Here is a 27,623-nt window from a genome sequence, read left to right on the forward strand (position 1 = left end):
CTTTGGCGCTTCATGGTGACAGGATCCAGAGGGATCTCATGTATTATCTCCCTATGATAGAATGTAATCAATTGAAACTTTTTAAGTCCTTTATCATTCTTCATTGCTATTTTTTTCTGTTTCTCCTAACTCCTGCTTTTAAACTTTAAAGTGTCTACCTAGCTCAAATCTTTCCATCAGGAATGCTTGGAAATCTTCTTTTTGATTAAAGACTCATTTTTTCCCTCTGTACTCAGTTTTTCTGCCTAAGTTTTTCTTGACCAAAGGCCCATATCCTTTTCCTTTTAGAGTATAGTATTTTAAGCTCTCTGCTAAATTGTGCATATGGCTTCTAAATTGTGTGTGATTATGACCATGATTCCTTGTCACTTTAATTCTTTCAGTATTTTTTCTTTGACCTGGACACTATGGATTTTGGCTATAATGTTCCTGAGAGTTTACATTTTGAGCTTTGTTTTAGGAAGTAACCAATGGATCCTTTCTTTTTCCATTTTACTCTATAGTTACAAGACATCTTGGCAGTTTTATTTAAAATTTTTTTTGAATTATGATGACTCAGCTCCTTTTTTGGTCATGATATTCAGATGATTCTTAAATTTTTTTTCTCCTTGGTCTGTTTTTGAGATCTGTTGCTTTTTCTATGAAATACCTTATATTTTCTTCTATTTACAATCCTGAATACATACATATATGCACACATACATATATATATGTATATATATGTGTACTCTCTCCCTCTACACACACACACACACACACACACACACACATACACTTCTACTTCCAGTAAAACTTTCAGCGTGGGTTCACTGAGGTCAGGATGGGGTAGTTTTTTGCTTTCTAGCAGATTTCTCTAAATTTAGAGTTGTATAATCAGTTGGTTCCAGCTGTGTGTGTGATGAGCCAGGAAAACCTATAATGCACTGGCAAAGAGAGAGGAAGGAGAAAGAAAGGGGATTTCAGTGGGAGGAAGGTCAGTGAAAAAGGCAGAAGGGGAGGAGATTCTGAGTGAAGGCCAATGCTCACTCCTTCCTTCAGAAAAATTTTATATCCTCTGAAGTGGACTGTGGTGTGGTGGGTGGGATAGTCGTGTGCTGCTATTTTTGAATCTTTGCTTTTTGAAGTCGACTGCTGGCATCTCCTGCGTGCCATGGGGGGACCGTGGGTACCGCAACCTATCACCACCACTAGCTCTGTGCTTCTGTGGGTAGCACTGTTGTGTCTAGGTGAGTCTGAGCTTAATGGAGTAGAAAATGGGGGTGCAAAGACAATTCTACCTCATGCATCATTTGGGGGCCTAACTTTAGAGGAAAGCATGACTGTTAAAGGTAGAAAGAAGGATGAGGGAGTGGGAAGGGGCTAAACAGAACCAGTTCTTAGGATTAAGATGCAGGGGAGATGTTAAAGTTGCTGGTCCATCCCATGCATGGGTGTCTTCTCCTGAGCAGGCACCTGATAGTTTTTCATTCTCCCTCCCATTGTGGCCTTCTCTTTGAGAACCTGATTCTCTCTCTAGTATAAATGGCTCATAACGACTCAGTGTTAGACATCTCCAGGATGTTTCCATTTTAATAACCACAGTGGAATCAAATTGTTTCAGTCAAGAGGTGGTTGAAGGTGCTTCTCCCTGTGCAGCTCAAATCATGAAAATTTGTTGCTGTTTGATCCCTCTCCTGTGTCTAAAGCTGGCTTTCCTTGTTGAGGAAGGGAAGTGTTTATCCAGGGATCTGGGGAATAGGGAGAACCCCAATTTCAGTAATTCAGGAACAGAGGAATGTGAGGCTTGAAGAATGAGGAGAATTGTGTTTATTTCCTTCAGGTATATAGACACCGTCTGGAATGGAGGGTGTTGGTGAAGTAGGAGGTATACACAGGCTGTCCCCAAAACATGTTGGCATACTTTTAAGCTTTAAGCTGAATCAAAGACTCAGAGTTGGAAGAAATCTTAGTGGTCACTTAGATTCCTCCCCTACTACCCCCATCTTTTAGATGAAAAAAAAACTAAGGCCAAAGAAGATGAATGATTTGTCCAAGGTTTAAAAGGTAGCAGACCCTTTTGACCATTTTTGACCTCAGGTCCTCTGACTCCAAAGCCACACCATGCTTCTGATTTTTGTGCAAATTCCTCTTTTTTCCTCCTTTTGGGGGAGTCATCTCCAGATCAAATTTTAAGTTTAGATGAGATATTCTAAGTGTGCCTCTCCTTCCCCACCAAGACCAAAATGTACTCTAGAGGCTCCAGGCCTGCTCACAGTGGGTCATGGCAGACATTCCTTTACTCCCACAAATGTCATACCTGTATCTGGACAAATTCTTAGGTGTTCCCTGGCTCTATCAAGACCAGGCACCTTTTGGTTCACCTCAGTGCCCTGTGGACTCCACAACCCCTGGACATATTTCAGCAGTAGGACTGAAGAGGAAAAATCCTTAGACCTGATAAAGAGCAGTGCATGGTTTTGAAAAGGAGAGAGAGCAAAGGCTAGAATAGTACTTTAGAGCCCAAAGGGACATGAAATGCCATCTAGTCTAGTTGTCCTATTTTATAGATGAGACTCAGGCCTTGGGAGGGCTCAATGTCTAGCCCAAGGTCCAGTTGGTAAATGGGAGAGCCCATATTCCATAAGCACTTGGTAAATGAAGGGACTTCATTTCTTGAGATCAGTCTGCCATGTCTCCTGACTTTCAGACCAGTTCCTCTGTCCAAGACACTTGGCTGCCTGTAGCTCTTCCCATTTTCAGTCAATTGCTGGGGAGATGCTTTTCTCATAGCATCTTGCTCTGTCTTTCTGTCTATATGGAGGGAAAGTTCTGATTTCCCTGCCCCTTCCCTCTGTACAATCCCTGAACATCTAAACATCCCTAGCCATGTTTCCCTGTTCAGGCAAGGATCCAATTCTGCCTTTGCACTAACAAGAGCTAGCATTTAAATGGCATTTTAAAGTTTGTAAAATGCTTTACATAGGAGGTAGAGACAAGATGGCAGCTGGAAAGCACAGACTCACTTAAGCTCTTCCCCAGGGAGTCAGGCAGAGAAGGCCTTAGGGCCACCAATCACTGAGCTGTGGCAATTGCCAGACTTCTCAACCCACAGACACCAAAGACAATGAAGCAGGTTAGTGGGAAAACTGCTGAATCAGGGTGAAAGAGGTGTGCAGGTTTGGCCCCAGCCATGTGGGCAGCAGAGGTGGTGTGGTGGCAGTGGCAGTGGTGGCAGTGCGGTTGCTTCCAGAGCTCCATTAGCTGCTTCCAAAGTCCCTGGGCCATGTGGTAGGAGGAATCGAGCAGCGGATCAGAGCAGGAGTGCAGGGAGCGCTTTGCTGGCACAGAGGCAGGGCTCTCTTGCTTTGCCCTGTTTGGATCTGGGTTATAATCCTGCTTGGCAGGTCTTGGGGGAGGAAGAGCATGGGTGTGGAAGAGCTTCCTGTGTGGAAGTAGCTCTGAAAACAGAAGCACACTCCCTAAAGCTTGGGACAAAGCACTTGCCACTCTGAAGGCAGTCATACCCTGACAAAAAGCTCAAGGGTCAAGTAGTTGACTGCGAACATGGCCAGGCACTGAAAAAGGACTCAGACTCAGACTATAGAATCTTTTATTGGTGACAAAGAAGATCAAAACATAAAGCCAGAAGTCAACAAAGTCAAAGAGCCTACATCAAAAGCTTCCAAGAAAAATATGAATTGGTCTCAGGCCATGGAAGAGCTCAAAAAGGATTTGGAAAAGCAAGTAAGAGAAGTAGAGGAAAAATTGGGAAGAGAAATGAGAGTGATGCGAGAAAAGTATGAAAAACAAGTCAACAACTTGCTGAAGGAGACCCAAAAAATCCTGAAGAAAATAACACTTTAAAAAACAGACTAACCTGAGTGTCAAAGGAGCCCCAAAAAGCCAATGAGGAGAAGAATGCTTTGAAAGGCAGAATTAGCCAAATGGAAAAGGAGGTCCAAAAGACCACTGAAGAAAATACCACCTTAAAAATTAGATTGGAGCAAGTGGAAGCTAGTGACTTTATGAGAAATCAAGATATTATCAAATAGAACCAAAGGAATGAAAAAACAGAAAACAATGTGAAATATCTCCTTGGAAAAACCACTGACCTGGAAAATAGATCCAGGAGAGATAATTTAAAAATTATTGGACTACCTGAAAGCCATGATCAAAAAAAGAGCCTAGACATCATCTTTCAAGAAATTAACAAGAAAACTTCCCTGACATTCTAGAGCCAGAGGGTAAAAAGAAATTGAAAGAATCCACTGATCGCCTCCTGAAAAAGATCCCAAAAAGAAAACTCCTAGGAATATTGTCGCCAAATTCCAGAGCTCCCAGATCAAGGAGAAAATACTGCAAGCAGCCAGAAGGAAACAATTTGAGTATTGTGGAAACACAATTGAATAACACAAGATCTAGAAGCTCCTGCATTAAGGGGTTGAAGGGCTTGGAACATGATATTCCAGAGGTCAAAGGAGCTAGGATTAAAACCAAGAATTACCTAATCAGCAAAACTGAGTATAATGCTCCAAGGCAAAATATTGACTTTCAATAAAATAGAGAACTTTCAAACTTTCTCAATGAAAACATTAGAGCTGAATAGAAAATTTGATTTTCAAACACAAGAATCAAGAGAAGCATGAAAAGGTAAACAAGAAAGAGAAATCATAAGGGACTTACTAAAGTTGAACTGTTTTGTTTACATTCCTACATGGAAAGATGATGTTTGTAATTCATGAGGTCTTTCTCAATATTAGGGTAGTTGAAGGGAATGTGCATATACATATAGACAGAGGGCACAGGGTGAGTTGAATATGAAAGGATGATATCTAAAATACATGAAATTAAGAAGTTAGAGAGAAATATATTGAGAGAGAGAGAAATGGAGAGATAGAATGGGGTAAATTATCTCACATAAAAGTGGCAAGAAAAAGCAGTCCTATTGGAAGGGAAGAGAGAGCAAGTGAGGGGGAATGAGTGAATCTTGCTCTCATTGGATTTGACTTGAGGAGGAAATAATGTACACACTCAATTGGGTATGTTAACCCACAGGAAAATAGGGAGAAGGGGAAAGTAAAGGGGGGACAACAGAAGAGAGGGCAGATAGGGGGAGGAGGTAATCAAAGCAAACACTTCTGAAAAGGGACAGGGTCAAGGGAGAAAATTGAATAAAGGGGGACAGGATAGGATGGAGGGAAATATAGTTAGTCTTTCACAACACGACTATTGTGGAAGTGTTTTGCATATTGATACATGTGTGATCTATATTTAATTACTTGCCTTTTTAGGAAGGGTGGGTGGGAGGGAAGAGGGGAGAGGATTTGGAACTCAAAATTCTAAAAGCAGACACTCAAAAAAAAGTTGTTTTTTCATGCTACTGGGAAATAAAATATATAGGCTATGGGGTATAGAAATCCATCTTGCCCTACAAGAAAGTAAGGCGAAAGGGGATGAGAGGAATTGAGGTGACAGAAGGGAGAGCTCACTGGGAAACATGACAATCAGAATTTATGACATCTTGGAGTGGGGGAGGGTAGAAATGAGGAGAAATTTGTAACTCAAAAACTTGTGGAAATCAATGTTGAAAACTAAAAATATTAAATAATAAAATAAGAAGGATAAAAAGGGTTTTACATGGACTCATTTGATCTTCACAACAACCCTGTGATGTAGGTGCTATTATTGTCCACATCTTACAGATGAGGAAACTGAGGCAGACAGTATTAAGAGACTTGCCCAGGATCACACAGTAAGTGTCTGAGGTCTAGTTCTGAGCTCAGATCTTCCTGTCTAGGCCCAGTGTTTTATCCACTGGTTTTAATCCTGGTTAAATTGTGACTAGTCACCAATCCTAATGCAGCCCCCATGGCCTTTCCTAGTTCTTAAGAAGCATAGCCAGTAATAAGGAAATATGTTTTGCATGATTTCACATGTATAATTGATATCACATTTCTTGGAAAGGAGGGAGAGAATAGAGAACTCAAATTTTGAAATAAAGAAAGAATATTAAAAATAAATGAATTACAAATAACAAAAAAAAGAAAAAAAAGCATAGCCAAATACCACCAGTCCCTCAGAGAATCTCCTTCCTTTGTCCTTCTCCCTGTTCCTGAGCACTCTTAGATTAAATCCTACTCTCAAGAAAGGACTTAATTCAATAAACCCATTGACATGGAGGTGGGAAGATGTTTGCCTTTTGAAAGGGAACAAAACCTTAAGCCCCAGGAAGGTCTCTGATGGCATTTCAAGCAGTAAGTTATTTTCTTATTTGGTTGAGGGGAGGGAACTTCCAGTGCCCCTGGAATCACTCTGATTCCAGGCAGCTCTGAGGAACACTGGGAAAGGCTGCACACAGGCCTCTATGGGTCCCTCGCCTGGCTAATGGGAGTTCCAGCTGCCCAACCCCTGGGTCCCTGTCCTGGTCTAATCTCTGCTTTCTGGTCTCTTGCAGCTCCAGCCATCAGGAGTGATGGTAAGTTCTGTATTCAATGTTGCTTCTTTTTTCTTAACAACCCCCTGCACCGCCTCCCTTCCTGAACATCCATGTCAGTACAGTATAGGACATATTGGTACATCCAGGACATTAGCTTCTATACTGGCTGGAGCCTTGCACCCAACTGATTAAAGGGAGAGTGAGACTTTAGTGCCAGCACTGAAGCAGCTGTCACTGAGATAACTTTCTCCTCCTAGTAACTTCTACCCAAAGCTGTTTGTTCCCCTTTCTACTGCTAGAGACTCAACCCTCTTCCTCAGGAGCCTGTTCAGTCATGTCTGACGCTCCATCTCTAGTGTGTCTCCATTTTACAGATGGGGAACTGAGGCAAATAAGGGCAAAGTGACTCACTCACTGACTCGTAGCTAGTAAGTATCTGAGCCTGGGTTTGAAATCAGATCTTCCTGCTACCAGGCTCAGTACTTTATCCAGCATGCCACCTAGCTACTCTACACATTTGTTTTTCAGTCATAAAGTCACAGGAAGCATACAGCCTCCAAGGGGGACTACTCTGGTTAGGTGTGTCCCCATGTTTCTCTGTGTTTGAGAGAATTATTATTCAGCTGTCTGACTCTTTGTGACCTCATTTGGGATTTTCTTGGCAAAGACATTAGACTGGTTGGCCATTGCCTTCTCCAGCTCATTTTACACATGAGGAAACTGAGGCAAACAGAAAGTTATGAAGTTTTCCCAGGATCACACAGTTAGTAAGTATCTGAGGCAGTATTTGAACTCAGGTCTTCCTGACTTCAGGCCTGGAGCTCTATCTACTGACCCACCTAGCTGCCCTTGAGCAGGTCTTGTGTGTATATCCGATTTCTTCTGTATCCCTGGGCTTGCATGATTTTTGCTATCTGCTCCATGGAATGAAAAGTCTGCTATCTACTATCCATCTGAGTTCATTATTTCACTGCTCCAAGCCTCAGTTTTCTCATCTTTAAAATGAGCCAGTTGGACATACTAGATAATCTCTATGGTCCCTTTCAGCTCTAAATCTTATGATTTAGGATCAAATGAGATAATATGTGTAAAATGCTTAGCACAGTACTTGGCACACAGTAGGCACTTAAAAATGCTTGTTTCCCATCCACACTCCCCATGGCTTGTCTGGATTTTGTGTGTCTGTGGTTGCTCTGAGGTTGTCAACGTAGTTGATGGGTCATGGATGAGAGCTGGGATGGGTCATCTAGTCTAATTGCTTCATTTTGCAAGTGAGGAAACTGAGCCCAATTAAGGTTAACTCAGTAGCCCGAGGTCACACAACTAGTAGTGCCTAAACTAGAATTTGAACGAAGATCCTTGAATGCAAAGCCAGCATTCTTTCTCCTGCCCCAACTGATTTATAAATTTCTGTGTATGTGCTGTGTGTGTCATGTCAAATCAAGTGAACAAGTATTTATTACATGTCTGTGACATCACAGAAACTAATAATTATTGGGCATGCAAAGAAAGGCAAGAACAATCCCTTCTCTCAAGGAGCTCACAGTCTGTGGGTGCTACTGTGTACACCATGTGCATTGTGCATTGTACATGTGTCTGTATCCATTATGCTTAGATCCTGGGTCTCTCTGTGTATGTAAGTTGAGAAGGTTGGAGAGGGAGGTATGGGGACAGAGATTCTGATGCTTTGAATTTCCTCAGTAAATGAATCTGTCTCTTTCCTACTGCACAATACTGACTCCAGATATGGGTTTCCCCTAGATTTTGAAGATTGAACTTACAGATCATTCACTCTTCCTTTCCCTGAAATGGGTTCTCTTTGAGAAGATGATGATTCTTTGTTGTTTGTTGTTTGTTGTGGTTGTGGTTGGTTTTTACCAATCAGATGGGACCTAGGGGATCCTTAGGGAGCTTTCCACCCTTCTGGAAAAGGCCCTGTGTCCTCATGACTCAATGTGGCACCAATGTGTGAGAAAACTGCCGCCAGCTGTTGACCCAGCTCTGACTTTTTGTCCACTCCTCTAAAACCCCCATGTGTGCTCTATTCTATTCTCTGTGCCTGTCACTGGTGTCCTCCTCTCAGATTTGGAATTTGATGCCTCCTTGGAGGCTCCTTCATTCTCCTCTCCTTTCTACCCTCATTAGGTCCTGCAAGGGCAGTAGTGACCCTGGAACCTCCATGGTTCAATGTGCTCCAAGGGGACGTTGTGACTTTGACTTGTCATGGGTTCCAGACTCCTGGACAGGATTCCATTGAATGGCTCCACAATGGGTTAGCTCTCCCCATCTACCAGGAATCCTTTACCATCCCAGCTGTCAACATGAAGGACAGTGGGGAATACCAGTGCCGGACAGAACACACTGCCCTCAGCAACTCTGTGCAACTTCAAGTCTCTACTGGTAAGTGAAGGATAAGGAGCCTGGGATAAGGTGGAGAGGGAGGGGAAGAGTTGAAATCTTACAATACAGGCTAGAAAGGGACAGATCCAGGCAGAATTAATGTCAAGGATGATGGATGGGAGAATTCCTGACAAGTCTGTATGTTATTTTAATTCTCCTTTTCAACATCGCCCTCCCTGAGATATGAGTTTAGCTTGTCTTCTTCTAAGTTTCTCTCACTGACTCTTTCTATTTTCACTACTCATTTCTGTCAGGAAATTTCCAGAACCACCTCCAAAGTGACCAGGGGCCTAGAGACCTACATTTAATCAGTCAATAAGTATTTATTAAAGGCCTATCATGTAATAAACCCTGGAAATATCAGTATGGAGAATGAAACAATCCCTGGTCACGAAGAGTTTACATCCTAATGGGGGAGATAAGTACATGTAATATTTATGTACATACACACATATATTGCTTATATCACATATACATGCAACATATATTATATACATTATATACACACATAATATAGCATACATATAAAATTTATAAGTACAAATATATACAAGGAATTTTTAGAAGAGAGACTACTAACAGTTGAGAGGACCAGAAAAGGCTTGGTGCAGAAAGTCTTGCCTGAGCTGTATCTTATAGGAAGAGAGGGTCTTTATGAGGGAGAGGTGAGGAGGGGTTGAATTCCAGTCATGGGGGTGTGGGGGTGGGATGTAGACTTGGACAGTGGAAAAACCTGGAGTTGGGAGCTGAAGGTAGCAAGAGAGGAACAGAGAAAACATCATTTTGGCTGGCTGGTCAAATCCAAGGGAGAAAAGAGTCATGTCCAGTGAGGCTGGTTGGCTGTAAAGACCTTTCAAAGCTAACAAAGGAATTTGTATTTTTTCCCTAGAGCCAATGTGAGCCACTGGAGTCAGTTGAGCAGTAGAGTCCCATGGTCAGCTCACTATGCTATACTAGCATCCTCTGCAGGCTGAGAGTTATGGCTCCAGAGCACAAATGACCTCACATTCTCTAAAATGTTCCATGCCCCTGACTAGTTCTTTAATTCCTCCCAAGTTACCTCAGTGCTTGTCTTACCTGCTCATTCTCCCCATTTCTTTTCCCATTTCTTGGGCTCTGATATGTGGCGATACCTTTGGATTTTGTGTGGGCAGATGGAGTGGTATTCAGAGGACTAGCATCTCTGGTGTGAGGATTTGTCAAGCCCTGTTCTGGGATGCTCATCTGCCTTTGGTGTCCACCTGGCACACAACTCTCTCTCTCTCTGTGGTTCCAAGAGGCTGTAGGTTGTGTGGTGGTCACCTGTCTTGGCAGACAGGCTAATGAGGTTGAGGGTAACCAACCAAGCACGAACCCATTGGCAGGTTTCTGGGGTGTCTACCTCATATATATGAAGACTTCTGCCAGTGGAATGGGTGGATAAGAACATCTTGCTCCAAGGGACATGAAGATGGCCAAAGCAGGCACTGTGGAGTTCTTAGAGCTTGGTCAGAGATTGAAGATGCCAGGGTCATCCACTTCATCCTGGGCCATTGCCAGTCATCCTGCCTTTTGTCTTCCACTGGACTTTGATGACTCTGGAAGAGAGTGAATCTGATGACTTTGTGCAACTCTACTTCTCTTAAATCCAATTCACCCATGAGTGAAGACATTACCTTTTGAGGCCAACAACAGGTGGGCAGATTCTAGGAAGTAGAATGATGTATGTCCTCAGTCCTGGTTCAGATATTAGAATCATTGTTCAGAGTCAGGGTCTGCTTTCCTTGACTTTGGAGATGACAGGTTGTCTTAAATGACCCAAGGCTGTAGGGGAAGCTGAAATGTCCTGAGCCAGGCTTTTGTCTTTGTGTTTCAGATTGGCTGCTACTCCAAGCAGAAAGATTAGAATTCATAGAAGGTGACACTATGATCCTGAGGTGCCACAGTATGAAGAGCAAACCACTGCACAAAGTCACATACTACCACAACGACATAGCCTTAAAGTATGGTTTTCGGAGTTTTGACTATATTGTCTCTCAAGTGAATCATGCTCACAGTGGATCCTACTCCTGTACAGGGGTCATGGAGCATGTTTCCCTTGTATCTGCACCTGTGTTTATCACTGTCAAAGGTAAGGAGACTTAGCAAAGGCATTTGAGGGGAAGAGTCAGACACCTAGGACTGAGATTATATGGTTCTTATGGGGAAGACAAGGGAACAATAGAAAGAGATAATAGGAATAATTGACACTGAGGTAGCATATTTAGGTTTATGAAGCATTTTTCACATGTTTCATTTAATCTCCACAAAAAAAACACCACAGGCGGTATTACAACTGTTATTATTTTAGAGGTAAGAAATTGAGGCTCAGAGAGGTGTGACATCTCCATGACAACACAGCAGCAGAACCTGAATGAGGGTCTTCCTTATTCCAAGCCAAGCGCCCTGTACACTATGTCATACCACTCTCTCAGTAATTCCAGTTGAGGTAAAAAGCCATGGAGAGTCATGGCAGTCTCACTATGTGGCCATCAGGTCAGATGGGCAGGGGTTTTAGCAATCCTAACCAGAAGTCTGGTTCCTCTATGCTCACCTCCTTTGGAGACCACAGCACCCAAGTGATGAGCTTTCAGAAGATAGCTTTTCAATGAATCTTGAGATGACCCCAGAATATCAAAGGAATTCCCTAAGATGGGGGAGAAGATCATCCAGATACATCGCTCATAAAGTACTCCTAGAACCCCACAGCCTATATGTGATTCTGTGAGGCTAGAAGTCTTCCCAGGTGAGTCCAGAGCTCTGCAGTTAAGCAGCCCATTCACAGCCAAGCTTCAACCCTGAATTATTCTCGCCATATACAGACTCCATTCCTACTTCCATGGTGATGAACAGAACTGAAAAAAATTACACAATAAACTTTCCTGATTTCCCCCATCCTTACCCAAGATATTAGTGTTCTCATCTGCTTAAAAATATTTTATTATATAATAATTATAATAATATGATATGATAATTAGGATATATATTATAATAAGTAAAACAATGATTTTATTTATAAAATATGGGTATGAGCACCCCTTCCCCAGCCCAAATCACAAAAAAATTAAGTTGTGCAGGTTTCCTACTTGACCTCAAAGTAGTCATATGTAAACTAGGTGTTGGAAAATAACACACTGAGGCCATTTTCGTCTTTAGTAAGTACATTTCTATGAGTCTGATTTCTCTTAGGTCTTCTCAAAACTGTCCATCTTCCTCCTTTTCACAAATAAAATCATCCAAATCCAAAAGGGGGAGCATACCTTGCCTATACTTATTTGTATGTGCAAAATTTCTCCTCTACAGACAGTAAGCTCTTTAAAGGTGAGTCTTTCATTTTTATCTCTGTTTACCCCTGTGCCTAATACAGTGCCTGACTCATAGCAGGCATTCAATAGATGCCTGCTGAGTGATCTAGCAAATGACCCTGCCTTGCCAACTTCAGAGAAAAAGCAGACCCAGGCCATCAGATGGGATATACCTGAGCTTCCCTTCTATCTCCCTCATCATTCAAACCAACCTTTTTACCTGACTCAGAGAAAACGATCCAGGGCCTTCTTTGCAAAATTAACCCCATCACCTGTGCTCTTAGTTGCTTCCCCTTGAGATATTACTCATTCATCATTTCTCTTGTATCTTTAATGTCCCTTTCTGTCAGATCTGTAGATGTATAAAATGATTTTAGTATTTTAATCAATTATTTTAGTGTGAAATGATTTTAGTATTTAAATAAATAACACATAAATTTCCTTGTTGAGGGAAGGGAAGTGTTTATCCAGTGATCTGGGGAATAGGGACAACCCCAATATCAGTAATTCAGGAACAGCAGATTGTGAGGCTTGAAGAACGAGGAGAATTGTGTTTATTTCTTTCAGATATATAGACACTGTCTGGAATGGAGGGTGGTGGCAAGGTAGGAGGTATACACAGACTGTCCCCAAAACATGTTAGTGCCGTTTTAAGCTCTAAGCTGTGACTCTGGATCAAAGACTCAGAGTTGGAAGAAATCTTAGTGGTCACTTAGATTCCTCATATTCTGCCCCCATTTTTCAGATGAAAAAAAAAAACCAACTAAGGACAAAGAAGCTGCATGATTTGCCCAAGGTCAAAAAAGTAGCAGAGCCATCATTTGACCTCAGGTCCTCTGACTCCAAAGCCACACCACGCCTCTGATTTTGGGGCAATTTCCTTTTCTTTCTTCTCTTTGGGGGGGTCATCTCCAGATCAAATTTTAAGTTTAGATGAGATATGAGTGTGAATCTCCTTGTGGAAATAAGGGAGAGCAAAGGCTAGAATAGAAATTTAGGGCCCAAAGAGACATGAAATGCCATCTAGTCTACTTGTCCTATTTTATAGATGAGACTCAGGCCTTGGGAGGGCTAAGTGTCTAGCCCAAGTTCCCACAGTTGGTAAATGGCAGAGCCAGTGTTCCATAAACACTTGGTAAATGAAGGGACTTTCTTACTTGAGATCACACTGCCATGTCTCCTGACTTTCAGAGCAGTTCCTCTGTCCAAGACACTCGGATGTCTGCAGTTCTTCCCATTTTCAGTCCATTGCTGGGGAGATGCTTTTCTCATAGCATCCTGCTCCATCTTTCTGTCTAGAAGGAGGGAAAGTTCTGACTTTCCTGCACGTTCCCTCTGTACAGTCTCTGAATGGCTAAACATCCCTAGCCTTTTTCCCCTGCTCAGGCAAGGATCCAATTCTGCCTTTGCACTAACAAGAGCTAGCATTTAAATGGCACTTTAATGTTTGTAAAGGGCTTTACACGGACTATCTCATTGGTCTTCACAACAAGCTTGTGATGTAGGTGCTGTTATTGCTCCTATCTTACCAATGAGGAAACTGAGGCAGACTAAGAGACTTGCCCAGGATCACACAGTTAGTAAGTGTCTGAAGTCTAGTTCTGAGCTCACATGTCCCTGCCTAGGCCCAGTGTTCTATCCACTGAACCACCTGGGTAAATCCTGACTACTCACTAATCCTAATGCAGTCCCCATGGCCTTTCCTAGTTCTTAAGAAGCATAGCCAGTAATAAGGAAATATGTTTTGCATGATTTCACATGTATAATTGATATCACATTTCTTGCCTTCTCAGTGGGTAGCTGAGAGGTACAAAGGAGGGAGAGAATTGGGAACTCAAACTTTGAAATAAAGAAAGAATATTAAAAATAAACAAATTACAAAAAAAAAGAAAAAGAAAGCACAGCCAGATATAGCTGGTCCCCCAGAGACTCTCCTTCCTTTGTCCTTCTCCCTGTTCCTGAGCACTTTTAGATTAAATCCTACTCTCAAGAAAGGACTTAATTCAATAAATCCATTGACATGGAGGTGGGAAGATGTTTGCCTTTTGAAAGGGAACAAAACCTCAAGCCCCAGGAAGGTCTCTGATGGTGGCATTTCAGACTTCACTGAACAGGCAGTAGGTGATTTTCTTATCTGGTGGAAGGGAGGAGACTTCCAGTGTCCCTGGAATCATTCTGATCCCAGGCAGCTCTGAGGAACACTGGGGAAAGGCTGCACAACAGGCCTCTGTGGGTCCCTAGCCTGGCTAGTGGGAGTTCCAGCTGCCTGGCCCCTGGGTCCCTGTTCTGGTCTAATGTCTGCTTTCTGGTCTCCTGCAGCTCCAGCCCTCAGGAGTAACGGCAAGTTCTGTATTCAACGTTGCTTCTTTTTTCTTAAGCACCCCCTGCACCTCCCCCCTTCCTGAACATCCATGTCAGTACAGTATAGAATATATTGGTACATCTGGGACAGTAGTTCCTGTCCTCACTGGAGCCTTGCATCCACCTGATTAAAGGGATAGTGAGACTTTAGTGCCGATACTGAAGCACTTGTCACTGAGGTAACTCTCTTCTCCCAGTAACTTCTACCCAAAGCTGTTTGTTCCCCTTTCCACTGCTAGAGACTCAGTCCTCTTCCTCAGGAGCCTGTTCAGTCATGTCTGACTCTTCCTTCTCTAGTGTGTCTCCATTTTACAGATGGGGGCACTGAGGCAAATAAGGGTGAAGTGACTCCCTCTCTGTCACACAGCTAGTAAGTGTCTGAGACTGGTTTTGAACTCAGATCTTCCTGCTAACAGGCCCAAGTGCTCTATCTCGTGTGCCACTTAGCTACTCTACACATTTGATTTTCCGATACAAAGTCACAGGAAGCATGTACCCTCCAAAAAGGCTAGTCTGCTTAAGTGTGTCCCCATGTTTCTCTGTGTTTGAGAGAATTATTGTTCAGTTGTCTGACTCTTTGTGACCTCATTTGGGGTTTTCTTGGCAAAGGCATTAGACCGGTTGGCCATTGCCTTCTTCAGCTCATTTTACACATGAGGAAACTGAGGCAAACAGAGAGTTATGAGGTTTTCCTAGGGTCACATAGTAAGAACCTGAGGCAGGATTTGAACTCAGGTCTTCCTGACTTCAGTCCTGGGGCTCTGTCCACTGCCTCACCTAGCTGCCCTTCTGGGTTTGAGCAGTTCTTGTGTGTATATCCCATTTCTTCTGTATCCCTTGGCCTCAGTTTTCTCATCTTCAAAATGAGCCAGTTGGACTCACTAGATAATATCTGTGGTCACTTTTAGGTCTAAATCTTATGATTTAGGATCAAATGAGAGAATGTGTGTAAAATGCTTAGCACAGTACTTGGCACACAGTAACAAATACTTGTTGCCCATCCCCACTCCCCATGGTTTGTCTGGGTTTTGTGTGTCTTTGGTTCCTCTGAGGTTGTCAACATAGTTGATGGGTCATGGATGAGAGCTGGGATGGGTCATCTAGTCTAACTGCATTGTTTTGCAGGTGAGGAGACTGGGTCCAATTAAGGTTAACTGAGTAGCCCAAGGTCACACAACTAGTAGTGGCTAAACTAGAATTTGAACCCAAGATCCTTGAATCCAAAGCTCACATTCTTTCTCCTGCCCTAAGTGATCTCTAAATGTCTGAGTACATGCTGTGTGGGTCATGTTAAATCAAGTGAACAAGTATTTATTATGTGCCTGTGACATTACAGAAACTAATGATTGTTGGAGATACAAAGAAAGGCAAAAACAATCCCTTCTCTCAAGGAGCTCACAGTCTGTGGATGCTGCTGTGTACACCATGTTGAGTATATGCATTGTGCATTGTACATGTGTCTGTATCTATTATGCTTAGATCCTGGGTCTCTGTGTGTATGTCAGTTGAAGAGGCTGGAGGAAGAGGTATGGGGGCAGAGATTCAGATCCTTTGAGGAGGCTGGCAGCTAGTAGGGGCTGACGTGCCTGACCTTGGAATGGAGGCACATGTGTACTTCCCTCTTACTGCAGGAAGAGTATTTCCTCTGTGAATGGATCCCTCTCATTCCTACTGCACAATACTGACCCCAGAGATGAGTTTCCCCTAGATTTTGAAGATTGAACTTACAGATCATTCACTCTTCCTTTCCCTGAAATGGGTTCTCTTTGAGAAGATGATGATTCTTTGTTGTTTGTTGTGATTGTAGTTGGTTTTTGCCAATCAGATGGGACCTAGGGGATCCTTAGGGAGCTGTCCACCCTTCTGGAAAAGGATCTGTGGCCTCATGACTCAGTGTGACATCGTTGGGTGAGAAAACTGCCACCAGCAGTTGATCCAGCTCTGACTTTTTGCCCACTCCACAACCCTCTAAAATCCCCGTGTGTGCTCCATTCTCTTCTCTGCACCTGTCACTGGTGTCCGCCTCTCAGATCTGGGATTTGATGCCTCCTTGGAGGCTCCTTCATTCTCCTCTCCTTTCTACCCTCATTAGGTCCTGCAAGGGCAGTAGTGACCCTGGAACCTCCATGGTTCAATGTGCTCCGAGAGGACAATGTGACTTTGACTTGTCATGGGTTCCAGACTCCTGGAAAGGATTCCATTGAATGGCTCCACAATGGGTTAGCTCTTCCCATCTACCAGGACTCCTTTACCATCCCAGCTATTAACTTGGAGGACAGTGGGGAATACCAGTGCCGGACAGAACACACTGCTTTCAGCAACTCTGTGCAACTACAGGTCTCTACTGGTAAGTGAAGGATAAGAAGCCTGCGATATGGTGGAGTGGTAAGGGAAGAAATCTGCTTATAATACAGGCTGGAAAGGGCCATAATCCTGGCAGAACTAATATGTCAAAGGGAATGGGTGGGAGAGTTCTTGAGAAATCTTCCAGTTATTTTAATTCTCCTTTTCACCATTGCCCTTCCTGTGATACAAGTTTAGCTTATCTTCTTCTAAGTTTCTCTCACTGACTCTTTCTATTTTCACTACTCATTTCTGTCAGGAAATTTCCAGAACTGCCTCCCAAGTGACCAGGGGCCTAGAGACCTACATTTAATCAGTCAATAAGTATTTATTAAAGGCCTGTCATATAGTAAACACTGGAAATATAAGTATAGAGAATGAAACAATCCCTGGTCACAAAGACTTTACATTCTAATGGGGGAGATAACAATTACATGTAATATCTATGTACACACATACACACATATATTACTTATATCATATATACATGGAATATATATTACATGTATTATATATCTACATACATACAACATACATATAAAATTTATAAGTACAAATATATAGAAGGTATTTTAGAAGGAAGACTACTAACAATTAAGAGGACCAGGAAAGGCTTGGTGCAGAAGGTCTTGCCTGAGCTGTATCTTATAGGAAGAGAGGGTTTTTATGATGGAGAGGTGAGGAGGGGATGTGTTCCAGGCATAGGGGTATGGGTGGGGTGTAGACTTGAACAGTGAAGGCAAACATGGGGGGGCAGAACCAAGATGGTGGCATGAAAACAGCATCTCACAGGAGTTGTTGCACAAGTTCTGTCAGATACCTCTAAAAATGTGAATCTGAGCAGATTTGAGAGAGTTAGAAGCCACTACTAGACTAAGCGTGGCAAATCTCCAAGCCAGGAGAGTCCACATGATCGACAGGACTGATCTGTAAACATGCGGAACTGCACCAGACCACACCAAGCTGAAGCAGTTGGGGAACTCAGCCACTGATCCAGGTTGGGTGCTTGAAACTGGTGGTGCCCCTAGGCCATCCAGCCCAGGACTGGAGTCTGTCAGAGCAACAGGAGGAAGCAGTTCAGCACCTGAGGCCATGAGAACAAGTATTCTGGAGGCTTGCAGACAACAGTCTAAAGGTTTGAAACTCACCTACTTGAACTTCCGGGAGCCACAATGGCCAGCTTCTCATTCCTCCCTAACCCAGATAATATGCCCTCAAGAGAAACTCTGAAATAGAGGAGCCAGAAGTGGGGCTTCAGTAGCCTTTAAGCTTGGGAAGTTGGGGAGAGGGCCTTTCTTCTGGTGTCAGAAGGAGACTAGTGCAGGAAGAGAGGTGTCCCAGCAGGCCTCACCTCAGCAGAACAGCAGGAGTTCCTGAGCCTCAGAGGGGCAGAGCCAGCAATTGTCAACACCGGGATCCCTCATGTGCCTTCCCACAGCCAAGGGAGGTGGCAGACATCAACATAGAAAAAAACTGTACTGCAGCCCTAAGGGAAGGGGAGACTTCCAGCAGCCAGACCACTCTTCCCCCACACCTCATGAAAGCAGAGGACATAACACACAAAGCCAGTAACTATGCCCACAGTTCCCAGGACAAGAAGCCTGGGACAGAGCTCCCTAAGCCCCAGAAGCAGAAATCCACTTTAAAGCCAGGAAAAAGTTAACCAACATGAAGAAGAAATCTAGAAAACCAAAGACTATTGATTCTTTTTTTTGGAGACAGGGAAGATCAAAGTACCAATTCAGAAGAGGACAGCATTGACACTATACTCACATCTGAAACCTCAAAAGGGAGAGTGAACTGGTCTCAAGCCCAAAAAGCATTCCTGGAAGAGCTCAAGGAGGATTTTAAAAACCAAATTAGAGAGGCAAAAGAAAAATGGAAAAAAATTCACTGATGAAAACAAATCTATAAAAAGTAAAATTGGTAAAATGGCTAAGGAGATTCAGAATCTAGTTAGAGAAAATGACACCCTGAAAAGTAAAATCAACCAAATGGAAAAGAGGCTCAGAAGCAAAATGAAGACAACAATTCATTAAAAATTAGAATTGAGCAAGTAGAAGCTAATGACTCTATGAGGCATCAAGAGTCAGTCAAAAAAAATCTAAAGAATGAAAAAATAGAAGAAAACGAGAAATATTTGATTGGAAAAACAACGAACCTGAAAACTAGATCCAAGAGAGACAATCTAACAGTTAATGGTCTACCAGAAAGCCACGATGAAAAAAAGAGTCTGGACAGTATCTTCCAAGAAATCATCAAGGATAACTACATGGAGGTCCTAGAACCAGAGGGCAAAATAATCATCCAAAGAATCCACCGATCACCCTCTGTAAGAGATCCCAAATTGAAAATATTATAGCCAAATTTCAGAATTATCAGGTCAAGGAGAAAATACTGCAAGCCGTCACAAAGAAACAATTCAAATACTGCAGAACTATAGTAAGGATCATGCAGGATCTTGCAACTTCTACATTAAAAGGCAGGATGAATTGGAATATGATATTCAGAAAGGCAAAGGAGCTTGAATTACAACCAAGGATCAACTACCCAGAGAAGTTGAGCATAATTTTTCAGGCAAAGATATGGACATTCCATGAAATAAGAGACTTCCAGATCTTCCTGATGAAAAGACCAGAGCTCAATGGAAAATTTGATGTTCAAACACAAAGCTCAAAAGAAACATAAAAAGGTAAACAGGGGAAAAAACTTGTTAATCAATAAGGGCCAATTGTATATACCCATATATAGGATGATGTTGTTTTATATTTGTTATATGTATACATACACACACATATATAAAATATATCTATCGATATATATATATATATATATATATACATATATATATCTTGAGAAAGTACAGTTATGACAATTGAAAGGGTATACATAGACTGAGGGTGTCAGTATAAAATAACTGATATAATGATAAAAGATATAATTAAGGAAAATAAAGGGATGAATCTGGGAGAAGAGGTAAGGAGGTAGTAGAAAAGTGTAAATTACATCACATGAAGAGGCACAAAAACATTGTATAGTAGAGGGAAAGAAGGGAGGGAGAAGAGCAATATTTGAGCTTTACTCTCATGGGATTTGGTTCAAGAAGGGAATAACATACTCTGATAAAGTATAGAAATCAAACTTGTCCTACAGGCAGTAGGAGGGGAAACGGGAAAGAAAAGGGGGTGGTCAAAAGGAAGGGAAAAAGTAGCAAGGAGAAAAAGGTAAGATAAGGGAGGGGAATCAATAGGGAGGGTAAACCAAGGAAGGCAACAGTCAAAAGCAAAACTCTTTTGAGGAGTAGAAGGGAGAGGGGAGAAATAAAAGCAAAATGGGGGTGGCGGAAATAGGATGGAGAAAAAGACACAGCAATCATAACTGTGAATGTGAATGGGATGAACTCTCCCTTAAAATGGAGGTAGATAGCAGAATGGATTAAAAAACATAATCTTAGAATATGTTGTCTACAAGAAACACATTTGAAACAGGGGGACACACATAGGGTAAAGGTAAAAGGTTGGAGTAGAATATATTGTACTTCAGCTAAAGTAAAAAAAGCAGGGGTTGCAATCCTAATCTCAGACAAAGCAAAAGCAAAGATAGATCTAATTAAGAGATAAGGAAGGACACTATATCCTGCTAAAAGTCACCATAGACAATGAAGCAATATCATTACTTAACATATATGCACCAAGTGGTACAGCAGGGAAATTCTTAGAGGAGAAGTTAAGGGAGTTACAGGAAGAAATAGTCAGCAAAACTATACTAGTGGGGAACCTCAAAATCCCCCTCTCTGAACTTGATAAATATAACCTCAAAATAAACAAGAAAGAAGTTAAGGAGATGAATAGAATTCTAGAAAAGGCTGATGTGATAGACCTCTGGAGAAAACAAAATGGGGATAAAAAGGAATATACTTTTTTTCTCAGTGGTACATGGCACATACTCAAAAATTGACCATGTAGTAGGGAATAAAAACCTCACAATCCAGTGCAGAAATGCAGAAATAGCCAATGCATCCTTTTCATGTGATAATGCAATAAAAATAATTTGTAATAAAGGACCATGGAAAGATAAACTAAAAATTAATTGGAGACTAAATAATCTAATCCTAAAGAATGAGTGGGCCAAAGAACAATCATAGCAACAATTAATAACTTCATTCAAGAGAATGACAACATACCAAAACTTATAGGATACAGCAAAAGCTATTCTTAGGGGAAGTTTTATATCTCTAAATGCTAACATGAATAAAATAGAGAAAAAAGAGATCAATGAATTGGGCATGCAACTGAAAAAGCTAGAAAAAGAACAAATTGAAAATCCCCAATTAAATACCAAATTAGAAACACTAAAAACCAAAGGAGAGATTAATAAAACTGAAATCAAGGAAACTATTGAACTAATAAATAAAACTAGGAGCTGGTTTTATGAAAAAAAACCAATAAAATTGATAAACTTTTGGTCAATTATATTAAAAAAAAGAAAAAAGAAAACCAAACTATCAGTATCCAAAATGAAAAGCATGAATTCACCTCCAATGAAAAGGAAATTAAAATAATAATTAGGAATTACTTTGTCCAATTCTATGCCCATAAATTTGACAACCTTAGGGGAATGGATGAATATTTACAAAAATATAAATTGCCCAGGTTAACAGCAGATGAAGTAAAATACCTAAATAGCCCCATCTCAGGAAAGGAAATTGAGCAAGCCATCAATGAACTCCCTAGAAAAATATCTCCAGGGCCAGATGGTTTTACATGTGAATTCTATCAAGTATTTAAAGAACAATTAACTCCTGTACTTTATAGACTATTTGGGAAAATAGGTGAAGAAGGAGTCCTACCAAATTCTTGTTATGACACAAATATGGTACTAATACCCAAACCACGAAGTCAAAACAGAAAGAAAACCATAGACCAATTGCCCTAATGAATATTGATGCAAAAATTTTAAATAAAATGTTAGCAAAAAGATTGCAACAACTTATCATGAGAATAATACACTATGACCAGGTAGGATTTATTCCAGGAATGCAACGCTAATTCAATATTAGGAAAACCATCAGCATAATTGATCATATCAGCAACAAAACTAGCAGAAACCACATGATTATCTCAATAGATGCAGAAAAAGCTTTTGACAAAATACAACATCCATTCCTATTAAAAACAATAGAAAGTATAGGAATAAATGGAGTATTCCTCAAAATTATAAGTACCATCTACCTAAAATCATCAACAAGCATTATATGTAATGGGGATAAGCTAGATGCATTCCCAATAAGATCAGGGGTGAAACAAAGATGTCCATTATCACCCCTACTATTCAATTTGGTACTAGAAACATTAGCTTTAGCAATAAGAGAAGAAAAAGAAATTGAAGGAATTAGAATAGGCAAAGAAGAAAGTAATTATCACTCTTTGCAGATGATATGATGATTTACTTAGAGAATCCTAGAGAATCAAGTAAAAAACTACTTGAAATAATAAACAATTTTAGCAAAGTTGCAGGATATAAAATAAACCCACATAAATCCTCAGCATTCCTATATATTACTAACAAAACCCCACAGCAAGAAATAGAAAGAGAAATTCCATTTAAAGTTACTGTAGACACTATAAAATATTAGGGAGCCTACCTACCAAGACAAACCCAGGATCTGTATGAACACAATTATGAAATGAAGTCAGATCTAAATAAATGGAAAAACATCAGTTGCTCATGGTTAGGCCAAGCTAATATAATAAGAATGACAATTTTACCTATGTTAATTTACTTATTCTGTGCCATACCAATAGAACTACCAAAAAATTATTTTATGGAGCTAGATAAAATAATAAAAAAAATCATCTGGAAGAAAAAGAGGTCCAGAATATCCCTTAATGAAAAGAAATGCTAGGGAAGGTGGCCTAGCCATACCAGATATTAAACTGTACTATAAAGCAGCAGTCATCAAAACTGCTTGGTACTGGCTAAGAAACAGAGTGGTGGATCAGTGGAATAGGTTAGGTAAACAAGATGTAGTAGTCAACAACTATAGCAATCTACTCTTTCATAAACCCAAAGAATCCAGCTTCTGGGCTAAGAATTTAATATTTCATAAAAACTATTGGGAAAATTGGAAAATGGTATGGCAGAAACTGGACATAAACCAATATCTTATACTGTATACCAAAATAAAGTCAAAATGGGTTCACAATTTAGAAATAAAGGCTGATACTATAAGCAATTTGGGAGAGCAAGGAATAGTTTACCTGTCAGATCTATGGGAAAGGGAAGAATTCATGACCCAACAAGAGATAGAGAGCATTATGAAATGGAAAGTGGATAATTTTGATTATGTTAAATTGAAACGTTTTTGTATAAACAAAGCCAATGCAACAAAAATAAGGCGGGAAGTAAAAAAATTGGGAGAAAATCTTTACAACTAATGTCTCTGATAAAGGCCTCATATCTAAAATATGCTGGGAACTGAGCCAAATTTATAGGAATCCAAGTCATTCTCCAATTGAGAAATGGTCAAAGGATATGAACAGACAGTTTTCAGAGGAAGAAATTAAAGATATCTATAGGCATATGAAAAAATGCTCTTAATCACTATTAATTAAGGAAATGCAAAGCAAAACAACTCTTAGGTACCACATCTCTCCTGTCAGATGGCAAACATGACAAAACAGGAAAATCATAAATGCTGGAGAGGATGTGAAAAAATTGGAACATTGTTACATTGTTGGTGAAGTTATGAACAGATCCAGTCATTCTAGAGATCAATTTGGAACTATGCCCAAAGGGCTATAAAATGTACATACCCTTTGACCCAGCAATATCACTTCTAGGGCCATATCCCAAAGAGATCACACAAGTGGGAAAGGGACCCGTATGTACAAAAATATTCATAGCAGCTCTTTTTGTGGTAGCAAAGAATTGGAAATCAAGTGGACACCCATCAATTGGGGAATGGCTAAACAACTTGTGGTATATGAATGTAATGGAATACTATTGTGCTGTAATAAATGACACGGACTTCATAATAACCTGGAAAGAACTACATGACATGATGCTGAGTGAGAGGAGCAGAACAGGAGAACATTGTATACAACCACAGACATCTTGATTCTGTGATGACTAACTTAGATAGACTTGGCTCTTCTCAGCAATACAAGGTTCAAAGACAGCTCCAAAGGACTCACGATGGAAAGAACTATCTACATCCAGAGAAAGAACTATCAAGTCTGAATGTGGATTGAGGCAAACTATTTGCTCTCTCTTTTTTTCTGTCTCTACTTTTTGGTCTTCTTTCTTCTTTCTTGTGATTCATTCCATTGATCATGGTTCTTCTTTACAACTTGACTATTGTATAGACGTGTTCAATGCGAAGGTATAAAATGTAGAACATATATCAGATTCCATGCTGTCTTGGGGGGAAGGGGAAGGTGAGGGAGGGGAAGAAAATTTGGAACTCAAAAACTTGTGGAACTGAGTGTTGTAAACTAAAAATAAAAAATCTAAAAAAAAGACATGGACAGTGGAAAAGCCTGGAGTTGGGAGCTGAAGGTAGCATGAGAGGAACAGAAAGAAAGTCAGTTTGGCTGGGTGATCAAATTCAAGGGAGGGAAGAATTATGTCCAGTGAGGCTGGTTGGCTGTAAAGGCCTTTCAAAGCTAACAAAGCAATTTGCATTTATTTTTCCTAGAGCAAATGGGAGCCACTGGAGTTGGTTGAGCAGTAGAGTCCCATGGTCAGCTCACTATGCTATACAAGCATCCCCTGCAGGCTGAGAGTTATGGCTCCAGAGCACAAATGACCTCACATCCTCTAAAATGTTTTAGGCACCTGCCTAGTTCTTTGATTCCTCCAAAGTTGCCTCAGTGCTTGTCTTACCTGCACATTCTCCCCATTTCTCTCCCCATTTCTTGGGCTCTGATATGTGGTGAGCCCTTTGGATTATATGAGGGCAGATGAGGTGTATAGGTATTGAGAGAGGACTAGTACCTCTAGCGTAAGGGTTTGCCAAGCTCTGTTCTGGGATCATCTATCTTTGGTGTCCACCTGGCACTCAACTCTCTCTCTGTGGTTCCAAGAGTCTGTAGCTTGTGTGGTGGTCACCTTTCTTGGCAGACAGGCTAATGAGGTTGAGGGTAACCAACCAAGCATGAAATTGGCAAATTGCTGGAGTGTCTACCTCACATATGTGAAGACTTCTACCGGTGGAATGGATAGATAAGAACATTTTGCTCCAAGGGACATGAAGATGGCCGAAGCAGGCACTGTGGAGTGTTTAGAGCTTGGTCAGAGATTGAAGATGCCAGGGTCATCCACTTCATCCTGGGCCATTGCCAGTCATCCTAACTTTTGTCTTGTCACTGGACTTTGATGACTCTGGAAGAGAGTGAATCTGATAACTTTGTTCAACTCTACTTCTCTTAAATCCAATTCATCCATGAGTGAAGACATTACCCTTTGATGTCATTGGTCCTCATTGAAAATGAATGACAAACAACAACAGGTGGGCAGATTCTAGAAAGTGAAATTCTGTATGTCCTCAGTTCAGGTTCAGTGATTAGAATCATTGTTCAGAGTCAGGGTCTGCTTTTCTTTGTCTTTGGAGATGGCAGGATGTATTAAATGGCCCAAGGCTGTAGGGTGCGCTGAAATATCCTGAGCCAATGGCCTTCGTGTTTCTCTTTCAGATTGGCTGCTACTCCAAGCAGAAAGATTAGAATTCATGAAAGGTGACACTATGATCCTGAGGTGCCACAGCTGGAGGAGCAAACCACTGCAAAAAGTCACATACTACCACAACGACATAGCCTTAAAGTATGATTTTCAGAGTTTCAACTATATTGTCTCTCAAGTGAATCATACTCACAGTGGATCCTACTCCTGTATAGGGGTCATGGGGCATGCTTCCCATATATCTGCACCTGTGTTTATCACTGTCAAAGGTAAGGAGACTTGGCCAAAGCACTTGAGGGGAAGAGACAGACAACTAGCACTGAGATTATATGGTTCTTAAGGGGAGGCGAAGGGAATGCAAGAAAGAGATAATAGGAATAGTCGACACTGAGGTAGCATTTTTAGGTTTATGAAGCATTTTTCATACATGTTTCATCTGATCTCCACAAAAAACCACCACAGGCATTATTATGACTGTTATTATTATTTTAGAGGTAAGAAATTGAGGCTCAGAGAGGTGTGACATCTCCATGACAACAGCAGCAGGACCTAAATGAGGGTCTTCTTCATTCCAAGCCCAGCACCCTATACACTTTGTTATACCACTCTCTCAGTAATTCCAGTTGAGGCAAAGAGCCATGGAGAGTCATGGCAGTCTCACTATGTGGCAATCAGGTCAGATGGGTGGGGGTTTTAGAAGTCCTAACCAGAAGTCTAGTTCCTCCATGCTTACCTACTATGGAGACCACAGCTCCCAAGTGATGAGCTTTAAGAAGATAGCTTTTCAATGACTCTTGATATGACCCCAGAATATCAAAGGAACCCCCTAAGTAAAGGGAGAAGATCATCCAGATACATCATTCATAAAGTACTCCTAGAACCCCACATCCCATACGTGATTCTGTGAGGCTAAAATTCTTCCCAGGTGAGTCCATGGCCCTGCAGTTAACCAGCCCATTCACAGCCAAGCTTCAACCCTGAATTATTCTCACCATATACAGACTCCACTCCTACTTCCATGATGATGAACAGAGATGAAAAAAAATTATACAAACAAACTTTCCTGATTTCCCCCATCCTTACCTCAGATGTTATTGTTCTCATCTGTTTAAAAATAATTTTATTACATAGTAATTATAATATAAAATAATGATATGATATTATAATTAGGATATATATTATAATGAGTAAAACAATAATTTTATTTATACATAATATGGGTATGAGTACCCCTTCCCCCAACTCTAGTCACCAAAAAATTTAGTTGTACAGGTTTTCTACTTAACCTCATAATAGTCATACGTAAACTAGGTGTTGGAAAATAACACACTTTAGTAAGTACATTTCTCTGAGTCTGATTTCTCTCAGGTCTTCTCAAAACTGTGGATGTCCGTCCCTTGCACAAATAAAATTGTCCAAATCTAAAAAGGGGAACAAATCTTGCATACCTTGCATATATTTATTTATATGTGTATGTCCTCTGTATACAGTAAGCCCTTTAAAGGTGAGTCTTTCATTTTTATCTCTGTTTACCCCAGTGCCAAATACAGTGTCTGACCCATAGCAGGCATTCAATAAATGCCTGCTGAGTGATCAAGCAAATGACCCTGCCTTGCCAACTTCAAAGAAAAAGCAGATCCAAACCATCAGATCGGAGATACCTGAGCTTTCTTTCTACCTCCCTCATCATTCAAACCATTCTTCTTACCTGACTCAGAGAAAATGACCCAGCACCTCCTTTCCAAAATTAACCCTGTCACCTGTGCTCTCAATTGCTTCCCCTTGAGATATTACTCATCATTTCTCTTGTATCTTTAATGTCTCTTTCTATCAAATCTGTGGGTATATGAAATGATTTTAGTATTTTAATTAATAAACAAATAAATTTCTAGGACAGTAACAATTGAACATTTTGCCTGTATCTGTCTGTTGCATGGGTGATTTGAAGATAGTTCTACATTTGGAGGGTTGTTGATACTGGGAGTTTGAAAAGAGATGAAACATAATAAAAGTATTGTGAAAATTAAGGCAGAACAGTTGAATAAGTGACTGGGCCAAGGGATCCTGCAAGTATTGTAAGACCCAGAGAAGAAGCCACC

The 27,623-nt window shown here is 40.9% G+C and overlaps 1 protein-coding gene across 1 annotated transcript; it reads left to right on the forward strand.

Moving 5' to 3' along the window:
- The first annotated feature begins 1,023 nt into the window (after nt 1-1,023).
- Nucleotides 1,024-27,432, forward strand: LOC118845847 (low affinity immunoglobulin gamma Fc region receptor II-b-like). The gene is made up of 7 exons (XM_036753899.1): nt 1,024-1,226; nt 6,434-6,454; nt 8,561-8,815; nt 10,671-10,925; nt 16,592-16,846; nt 25,539-25,793; nt 27,063-27,432. The coding sequence occupies exons 1-7, from the start codon at nt 1,151-1,153 to the stop codon at nt 27,086-27,088; spliced, it is 1,143 nt and encodes a 380-aa protein (XP_036609794.1). The 5' UTR covers nt 1,024-1,150; the 3' UTR covers nt 27,089-27,432.
- Nucleotides 27,433-27,623: the final 191 nt, after the last annotated feature.

The sequence above is a fragment of the Trichosurus vulpecula genome, chromosome 4, assembly GCF_011100635.1.
Source record: "Trichosurus vulpecula isolate mTriVul1 chromosome 4, mTriVul1.pri, whole genome shotgun sequence".
Classification (NCBI taxonomy): Eukaryota; Metazoa; Chordata; class Mammalia; order Diprotodontia; family Phalangeridae; genus Trichosurus; species Trichosurus vulpecula.

What these genes read in the sequence shown, in the direction of transcription:
- LOC118845847 (XM_036753899.1), top strand. Translation starts at nt 1,151, where the DNA reads ATGGGGGGACCGTGGGTACCGCAACCTATCACCACCACTAGCTCTGTG. An exon ending in GGTAGCACTGTTGTGTCTAG is followed by an intron (nt 1,227 to 6,433) that starts GTGAGTCTGAGC and finishes GGTCTCTTGCAG; the next exon opens with CTCCAGCCATCAGGAGTGAT. An exon ending in TGTGTTTATCACTGTCAAAG is followed by an intron (nt 10,926 to 16,591) that starts GTAAGGAGACTT and finishes TACCCTCATTAG; the next exon opens with GTCCTGCAAGGGCAGTAGTG.